This window comes from Aulonocara stuartgranti, assembly GCF_965226115.1.
Source record: "Aulonocara stuartgranti genome assembly, chromosome: 3".
Taxonomy (NCBI): domain Eukaryota; kingdom Metazoa; phylum Chordata; class Actinopteri; order Cichliformes; family Cichlidae; genus Aulonocara; species Aulonocara stuartgranti.
In genome coordinates this window covers 1,537,396-1,547,500 of record NC_138941.1, presented here as the reverse complement: position 1 = coordinate 1,547,500, position 10,105 = coordinate 1,537,396, and the positions used below count along the sequence as shown (strand labels likewise).

At 43.6% G+C, this 10,105-nt stretch overlaps 1 protein-coding gene across 1 annotated transcript in view; it reads right to left on the bottom strand.

Annotated features, from left to right (window-relative positions):
• The window catches only part of LOC309702163 (uncharacterized protein), an 854,297-nt gene that overhangs the window by 89,885 nt on the left and 754,307 nt on the right, over nucleotides 1-10,105 (bottom strand). The window contains exon 24 of the mRNA XM_082526612.1: nucleotides 4,445-4,618. Within this exon, the coding sequence (XP_082382738.1) occupies nucleotides 4,445-4,618 (174 nt within the window). The remainder of the gene's footprint in view (nucleotides 1-4,444; nucleotides 4,619-10,105) is intronic.

Genomic DNA, 10,105 nt, shown 5'->3' with positions numbered 1-10,105 from the left:
CCCGTCCGTCGGCTAAACGCTTGATTGAAACTTCAATGCGACAGTGACACCAAGTAGAATTATAAATGTCACATAGCCCCAAACATGTCTTTTTCAAAGCCTGCGGTGAAGAGAAAGGTTGGTGATGAGCACCGACAATTTCAGGAAAAGTGGGAAATGCAATATTTCTTTGTTGAGCACAGGGGCACCCCGACCTGTCTTATTTGCACAGAGAAAGTTGCGCTGCACAAGGAATACAATTTGAAACGTCATTACACAACTAGACATGCTGAGCTGGATGCAAAATACCAGGGAGACGAGAGAGCGAACCGGGTTGCCAGTCTTAAAACAGATCTACTGAGGCAGCAAGATTTCTCCAAGAAAGCAACCAAAGAGAATAATGCAGCAGTCGGAGCCACGTGGTTAGTGAGATGATTGCTAAAGCAGGGAAGCCATTCACAGAAGGTGCATTTGTCTAAAAGTGCATATTGCAGGCTGCAAATATAGTCTGTCCGGGAAAGAAAGGTCAGTTTAGCAACATCAGCCTTTCTGCCAACACCGCAGCAGATCGCATTTCTGACCTGTCAAGTGACATTTATGACCAACTGTGTGAGAAAGCCAAATGTTTCAGTCTATACTCAGTCGCTCTTGATGAGACCACAGACATCACCGACACTGCCCAGCTCCCAATGTATGTCCGTGGTGTTGATGACAGTTTTGAAGTGATGGAGGAGCTGCTCACAGTAATTCCAATGCATGGCCAGACCACCGCTCAGCAGATATTTACAAGCTGTGTGATGCCATTGAGAATGTTGGTTTGCCATGGAAGAGGTTTGTTGGAATAACAACAGATGGAGCGCCATCAATGACAGGGAGGAAAAATGGACTGGTGGCACAAAACAAACTGGAAGAGGAAGGCATGGAGGAGGCCATTGCTCTGCACTGCATCATCCATCAGCAGGTCCTTTGCAGCAAATGCCTGAAGTTTGACAATGTGATGTCTATTGTTGTGAAATGCATCAACCAAATCAGATCCAGGGGCTTAAAGCACCGAAGGTTCTGTGCTTTTTTAGAGGAAATGGAGTCAGAATATGGGGATGTGCTCGACTTCACTGAGGTACGTTGGCTCAGCAGGGGAAATGTATTAAAGAGACTTTTTGAGTTGAGAGCAGAAGTGAAGCCTTCATGGAGAAGGATGGAGTTAGTGTTCCTGTGCTAACTGATCCCAAATGGCTCATGGACTCAGCTTTTCTTGTTGATATGACACATGAGCTTAATGTACTGAACAAGACGTTACAAGGCCAGGGGCAACTTGTCAGTGCTGCCTATGACAACGTGAGAGCATTCTCCACAAAACTGGCGCTCTGGAAAGCTCAGCTCTCTCAGACAAACCTTTGCCATTTCCCAGCATGCAAGGCACTCGTGGATGCAGGCACACCATTCAGTGCTGACGAGTATGTTGATGTCATTTTGAGGCTACAGGAGGAATTTGATCACAGGTTTGCTGACTTCAAGACACACAGAGCCACCTTTCACATTTTTGCGGACCCCTTCTCCTTTGATGTGCAAGATGCCCCTTCTGTGCTTCAAATGGAGCTCATTGAGCTGCAGTGCAACTCTGAACTCAAAGCAAAGTTCAGGGAGGTGAGTGGAAAAGCAGACAAGCTTGGACAATTTTTGAGAGACTTGAGCCCTAGTTTCCCTCGGCTTTCCCGAATGTTCAAGCGGACCATGTGCCTTTTTGGTAGCACATACTTGTGCCAAAAGCTCTTCTCCACTTTGGACTTCAATAAGTCCAAGTACAGGTCCAGACTTACGGATGATCATCTTCAAGACATACTGAGGGTCGCAACTGCTTCCTCCCTCAGGCCAAATCTGGCTCGGCTATGCGAGAGGAAACGCTGCCAGGTCTCTAGCAGCAAGGAGTAGGCAAGAGAAGCCATGTTCAGAAGAACAGTTCATTTTCTACAGTGTTCCATTCATGTTCAGAAGAAGGGTATAGAACTGTTAATACAGACATTTCAATCTAAATACAGCAGATATAGAAGACTGAAAGATACACACAAGTTCACTGACTAAAAATATCTTATTATTGTTTTATTTATGTATTACAGATTGATTTATTTTCTTATTAATTCTTAATTTGTTTATTCATTTTTCATATTTTGTGTTAAAAAATAAAAATAAAGAGATTTGAGAAGATTGGAATTTTTTAACCATGCCTTTCTTGTGGAAAACCTAATGCGGCCCAGCCTCACCCAGACTCTGCCTGCAGCGGCCCCCAGCTAAATTGAGTTTGAGACCCCTGTCCTACACCATAAATCAGTAAGAGAGGGTACGACCTCTCTCATGGCCCCAAGTGGTGTGTGCATGCCAGAGCACTCTGGAAGGCACACAGAGTCTTTACATACTACTAAGGATCGAACCTCTATCATCATGCAATCGATTATACAACTCTAAGCATATATGAGTAAATATTTCTAAGCATAAATGACAATCAACAATATAAACCTTACAGCTGGTTTTAATAACAGAATTCATTTGTTTCTCAAATGAGAAAGAGCTATCGAGAAACACTCCTAAATCTTTAGTTCTTAACTTTTCCAGTGGGCCAAGGTCAACATTATTAGATAATGCTAATTCTTTTCCCCTACATTATAACAATGTGAGGAGTTAATGCTAAGTATACTGCCATTAGCGGCTAATTCTAATTAGGGGTGAATAATTATTAGTAGCTAATGCTAATATCGTTTTCTCTTCCCTTTTAACAATGTAGGCAGCTAGAGCTAGGTAGGCTGATGCTAGCAGCTAATGCTAATTTGACGTGAATTAGCATTATATTAGTGAGGAGTTAATGCTAACTAGGCTGCCATTAGGGGCTAACTCTAATTAGGTGAATAATTATTAGCAGCTAATGCTAATATTGTTTTCCCTTCCCTTTTAACAATGTGAGCAGCTAGTGCTAGGTAGGCTGATGCTAGCAGCTAATGCTAATTTGACGTGAATTAGCATTATATTAGTGAGCAGTTAATGCTAAATAGGCTGCCATTATTAACTAATGCTACTTTGACGTGAATTAGCATTATGTGCTAATACTAATACTGTTTTCCCTTACTTTTTAAACAATGTGAGCGGCTAATTCTAAGTACGCTTAAAAGCCGAGAAATGCGCCATATTTGATAGCTTGCTGCGAGACCTCACACCGAGCACATCTACTGCTGGTGGGTTGCCTGTTATCAGACCCGGAGTTAGCAACATTCCCCCAAAAAACACGAAGAGTAGAGTCCTGGCCCCTAGCCCTGCCAGTGTAGCAGAAATGATGACGGATGATGATGCAGCAGCAGCCGTTCTTCTCTGCGTGAGTAGCTTAATGTTGTCCGTGTGTAATTTACATTGAGTAGGCTAACCACGTTATTACATTAATGCATGTAAGGTGAACTAGCAAACATCATCATAGCTACATGCGGCTGTCTTCTTGTTTGATGGCAGATACTCCCTTCACTCTGGTCAAAAAGGCTAAAATGACCAAAGAAAAAGTGGAAAACAGCTAAACATGAGAGGTTTTTGGACAAAGTTTGTGCTTTTTCATTGGTTAAGCACTGCTTCCAGCCAAGAGTGATACCATATATGCCCCATAGCTGCAGAAAAGGCTAACATTGTTATCTTTTTACAAAAAAACAGCTGAACATGAGAGGTTTTTGGACCAATTTTGTGTTCTCCATTCTTTAAGCACCGGTTTGAGCACCGTTTAAGCACCGGCACCGTTTCAAAAGTACCGGTTTGGCACCGGTATCGGATCAAACCTAAACGATACCCATCCCTAGTTATAATTATGTGAGACGTTAATGCTAAATAGGCTTCCATGAGTGACTCCTTTCCCTTGCATTATAAAGATGTGAAGAGTTTATGCTAAGTAAGCTGCCATTAGCAGCTAATGCTAATACTGTTTTCCCTTTCTTTATACAACTTGAGCAGCTATTGCTAAGTAGGCCACTTTTCTCTGCTAAGGATTTGTGTGACCATGATGGAAACTCTGATAAGCTAATGCTGCTAAGCTAATGCTGTTTATGGGCCCTGTTAGAATCAATATTTCATTCTCATTCTGTTGTTTGAGAACAATAACAGAAAAATATGCACTTGAGAACAAATTTATTGGTAATTCAGCTGTGAATGTACAGTTTGTCATTATTTAAGCTTCCATTTCCAAATGTTAGCTGACACTTTATTAGGTACACTGGTATCTATATCAGGTACACCTGTGACCTAAATGTTCCTGCAAACAGACTCCTTGGAGACCCCCTACATAAATATCCATGTACTATCCAGCTAGACTAGTGTGTCTGTCCCTGAAAATATTCCTGCATGTGTGATTGTTCATGAGTCATCTGCAGGAAACAAACAGGAAGTGAGTGAAGGACACAGGAAATGTTTCCAGCTCTTCCTCTATCAGATTTTCTCTCCATACCTGAGAGTGTCCAGTCTCCAGCCTGGATCCTTCAGTCCAGCCGACAGCAGCTTCATTCCTGAGGGACCTGGATGATTGTAGCTCAGGTCCAGCTCTCTCAGATGGGAGGGGTTGGAGCTCAGAGCTGACGCCAGAGAAGTACAGCCTTCCTCTGTGATCAGACAGCCTGAAAGACTGCACACACAAAACAACAATCTATCTGTCAACAGATGTTTTCTCTTTGTCACAATAACATCTATCCATCCATTGTAACTTTATTTATAACTGACAATACCCAACAGACAACAACAGTCATCTGAAGCTGTTTAACAGTGTAAGGTAACCGCCTCCACTGTGAGCAGCACTTGGTGATGGTGGGAAGAAGAACTCCCTTTGACACAAAGATCCTCCCAGTGAAAACAGGCTCCAGGAGGAGCATCTACCATGACTGGTTGCAGGGTGAGGGGAAAGAGAAGAGATGAGCTCAGAGAGAAAAGAACAAAACAGAGAGACAAAAGTTAAGGACATGCAGTAGTGACATATAAAAGCATCAGGAGTGAAAAGAGGGGAGAAGAAAGCAGAGCATCATGGGAAGTCCGCCAACAGCCTGAGTCTATAGCAGCATAACTAAGGGATGGTTCAGGGTCACCTGATCCAGCTCGAACTATAAGCTTTATTAAAAAGGAAAGTTTGAAGCTGATCTTCAAAGTAGAGAGGGTGTCTGTCTCCTGAACTCAAACTGGGAGCTGCTGCCACACCCAGTCCAACATAGCCAGGCTTTCTTTGCTGCTTTGACAAAACCTCAAATCCCAGTCAGAGATGATGAGCATCATCACAGTGATGATCATTTCTCTGTAACCCAGGCTTTCTGCTTCAGGATCTGTGCACGCTCACAGAACAAGGAGACCTTTAAACATCATTTCACTAAATGGATGGACTGAGCTCAGCCTACAGATGAACTGGTGCCAGAGATCATAAAGAACATCAAACAGTCAAATTCAACACTTTTAATGGAAATATGAGATTAATGCTGCAGACAATCATGAACCTGCTGAATTCATGAACATCAAGAATGCAGCGAGTGGTAAAATAAAGATTTGACCTCAGTGTGCTCAGTGTTCCTGTCTATTCCTAACATATTCCTAACATGATAGCTGCACTTTAGAGCTCTAAAACTGGAACTGACACATGTTTAAACTCTACATGTTACTCAGTACATTCAGTTCTGACACTCGCCCACAGTCCAACAAAGGAAACATGGAGATCACATCAGTTTGTCACCAAAGTCTAATTATTAGGGCAACTTAACCTGTTATAATCTCGTTAACTCATTAACTGATTAACGTCAGCAATTATTTTAATCACAGTTTTTAAAATCATGATTATTGTGAAAGTGCTCACTGGCTCTGAATATAAAAGCCATGGGTCACAGGAGGGATGTTGATCAGTGCTGGCTTGAAATGGGCGTCATTATGCTTCTCAGCCAATGGGAGCATTGAGGGTGGGCCTAATACTACTGCAGCGCTCACATGACCCAGGACAGAAAGAAAGGGGCGGGGACAGAAACATGGAGACAGGTACAGATCTTTGACATGTTCATTTTAAACTGTTCCAGGAGGCAGTGTTGATACAACTAAAGTTATCTGTTGTTGAAGAAGTCGGTCTGAGGAACGTTCTTAGGATCAACAAATGACGGCATGTATGAGCCTCAAGACGCAGCATCACAAGAAGAACACATGAGCTGTAGAAAAAGGAGAGACTACGAAAGCCACGGTGTTACAACGTGAACCAGCTGTTGGTCTCTCTGGAGACTACTGGGCGTGGCTGGGTAACCATGGTTACCTGGGAGTTACAGAAACGTGCAGAACATGTGATTCATGTTGCACAGCAGTGGGACATTTGAAATACAGTCAGCACACTCAGTACAGATAGTGCATCAAATATGATGCTGCTGCCAGACGTCTGCCTTTGAACACGTCCCTGCATCGCGCACAACACCAAGGTTGCCATGGCAATCACAGCTGACAGGGACAAAGTGCACAGCTGGAAGCCTGCAGGTATATTTAACATGATGTATTTCTCAGTGTCCTGTCTGTGTGTGAGAGACAAACAGCCTCTGTATGTGTGTGTAAATACAGCATGAATATGTAGAGGACATGTTTGTGGATATACCGTATTTTCACGACCATAAGGCGCACTTAAAAGTCTTAGATTTTCTTCAAAAAGTACGGCGCGCCCTATAGCGCAGTGCGCCCTTTGTGTTGTAAGGAGGACGCAGTAGAGAACACCATGAGAACACTAAAGGGTGAAGTGTGTGCGTTGACTTTATTGCACATACCTGTATAAAAGAAAAGGTATGTGCTTTATGCAGGACACCGTTGTTTTAACAACCCTGAAAATGGCAAAGAGACACGCTTACGAAGCACAGTTTAAACTGAAGGCCATCAGCTACGCGGAGGAACATGGAAATCGAGCAGCGGCGAGAGAATCTAAGATTAATGAATCGATGGTTCGCAAGTGGAGGAAGCTGGAAAACAAGCTCCGGCAGGTCAAGAAGACGCAGCTGAGTTTCCGCGGACATAAGGCGATCATCGAGCAAAGAACGAGCGGGAGAAGCGTTACGACGGTCACCATTCGGCTAAAAGCAGTTTCACTTTCACATTTTATGAAACGGTGCCATTTTTCCATCCGGACCAGGACTACGGTAGCGCAGCAACTTCCAGCGGATTATAAGGAAAAGCTGGCCATCTTCCGCTCCTACTGCAGCAAACACATCGGCGACAAACACATCCAGCGATGGATGACCGATGGAGACCACAGTTTCACCAAGAGTGGAAGGCAGCGCCGGGCGAGTTACGCCACAATTTGCCAATGGATTGTAGATGCTTGGGCTAACATGGCTGCTGGCACTGTTGTTCGAGCTTTCGCAAAAGCCGGTGTTCTGACAAAACGTCCAGGTTGATGGGTAGGACGTTTTGTCAGAACACCGGCATCATTTCCGAGGAGCCGCACGGCACGGAAAGTGACTCTGACAGTGAAGAAAGTGAACCTGGCATGTTTGATGGAGATTTAGCGCAGCTGTTCAATTCAGACACAGAGGATGAGGACTTCGATGGGTTTGATTGATGATAAAAATGTGAGTACCAAACTTTGTTTTGCTCCTGCTTTATTTTTAAATACGCACACTTGTATGCTTGTGTGTTGTTGATGATGACGATTACTGGTAATAAAAATGTGAGTAAGGTACCGAACTCAGGTTTGCTCCCGCTTTATTTTTAAATACGCATACGGTACTTCTATGCGCCCTATGATCCAGTGCGCCTTATGTGTGTGTTAAATACAGTAATGGCACACATAACTGAGACTGCGCCTTTTAGCACAGTGCGTCTTATGGTCGTGAAAATACGGTAAGTAAATGAAAGCTCTGCGTCATTTGAATCTTCTTGTTTCTGTTGCAGGTCTGTGACTGAACTTCTGGGAGGAGAAACGTTGGTTTCATGCTCTGTGATTCTGTGTTTTGTCATCTCTCTCAGGTGATGGAGAGCTCAGATGATGACCCCGCCTACGTGGTCAAATTCAGTCTACATTCAGAACAGACCTGGAGACACGCAAGCAAAATGCCAACATTGTATATGTGAAAACTGCTGCTGGAGCCAGATTCAAGGAGCTCAAGTGTTTACCCAGATCTTACTGAACTTACTGCAGGAACAGAGGGTTGTTGGAGGGAAACCTGTGGAAGCAACAACATCCGAGCCACCAGAGAAGAAGTTGGCCCTGTTGGTGCTTCATCAGAGTGTGAACAGGAGGAAGACTCAGCTGAGAACAGTGTGGTGGATACAGAGCAGAGCCCACCATCAGTACAGAGGCCTGTCCATCAGAGTGCTGCTCCAACATGCAGCACATGTACTTGGCCACAGCTGCAACATCTGTACCTGTGAAAGCTTCTTCTCTGTTGCTGCTCATATTGTGCAGAAGAAGAGAGTTTCTTTATCATCAGAAAATGTCAATGAGCTTGTGAGTCTTAGCAGCTGGCTCGGTGCAGAGGAGGAAGAACATGTCAAGTCAGAGGAAGATAAATGCAGTTCATGTTGTCAACTCAACCTGGACTGTTGAAAGAGTTTTTCTTTGTCTGGTTTCTGACTGAGATTCTCCAAAGGAAATCCAGCACAAACACACACTTCACACACTCAAAGTCCTGCACAGTAAATGAGCTGATGAGCGTTTGTGCTGCTGCCTGATAACAGAACAATAGTTCTGCTGCTTCCTGTTCTGCAAACACACATTTATAAATGTTCACTTGCTGTTGATCAAAGGTATGTTGGTGGCTCTGGACGCTGAGGGAACTTTGTAAAAAACTAGATCAAATGTTAACGTCCTGGCAGAGGCAAAGAACTTTGATTTGATATTTGATTAGATTCATGTTTCAGCTCAGACTGACAGAAATATTTGAACTGCTGCTGTGTTAAAGGGAACACTGCTGTTAGAAAGCACCTGATCTGTTTCTGCACACTGAATGTTGCACTTCTCATACTGCAGTACTATTAAAATAAGTACACAATGCACTACTTTTGAACTCATGATTGAATGTTGCTGTAACAAAGCCATTAATGTGATTCAAAGTGTTCATGGTTTCCAAGCACAACAAATGATTGCACAAGTGTGACTGATCCACTTTCTAATGTGTGTGTAGCCCACACTGTGTGTCACTGTGTCACAGGTGAGTCTGTGTGTCCAGGTTCTATGAGGACAACAGGATATAGTGACTGAGTCCAGCAGCTTAAAGTCTGACTCCATCCTCCATTTAAATAACTCACAGCAACAACTGAATAGCTTTGCCTTTGTGTAGCTGACACTTCATTTTAATGTCCTTCTATTCTGGTTCCTCTGGTCTCAGTTTCTATAAGCACACAGGTTTCATCAGGGACTCTATGACCTCAGTAATCTTTGCTGGGCCTTAATGCTCTGAACAAAGCTGCACATCACAAGACTAAATAGAAATGAATCAGTCTTTCATTCTCACTGCTGTTTGACTTCAGCTCTCAATGTCCCACCATAACCCATGGAAAGAATTACTGTCCATCCAGGCTGCTGAACATGAAGCTGATGAAGGTGGAGTATTGTGAGGGCTGATGGAGATGATGATGAGGAATCCAGGAGCAGTGGGTGGATGGCAGCATCAGCATGAAGGATCAGTGTGAGAACACATCATCATCCACAAAGGAAACCAGTCTGAGTGTCTGACGCTCTTGTTAGAAAGACGCAGTCCCAGCAGTTAGCTTGTCTGCTAGTTAGCTGAGAGCTAACTCACTTGTACATTGAATACCAAACTGTGTAAACCAGGGGTGTCAAACATATGGCCCGTGGGCCAAATCCAGCCCATGAGATAATTTCATATGTCAAATATTGATGAATTTTCAGGCTTGCTGATAATCAATGTGAGCACGGCTGAGATGTTATTCTGATGAGCAAACCATGTGGCCAATCACTTTCAGAGACAGACTGGGATCATACCATTATGTGAAAGAGGACATGTCCCATAGACAGCAAGGGTAGTGGTAGAGACCAGTACACAGAGAAATGGGAGCTGTATTGAAATGCAAGCGTGTCAGGAAAGAGTGAAAAGGCAAAATGAGCAGCATCTGGCTGCATTTCAGTGATATTGGAGACCACAAAGCTGAGTGC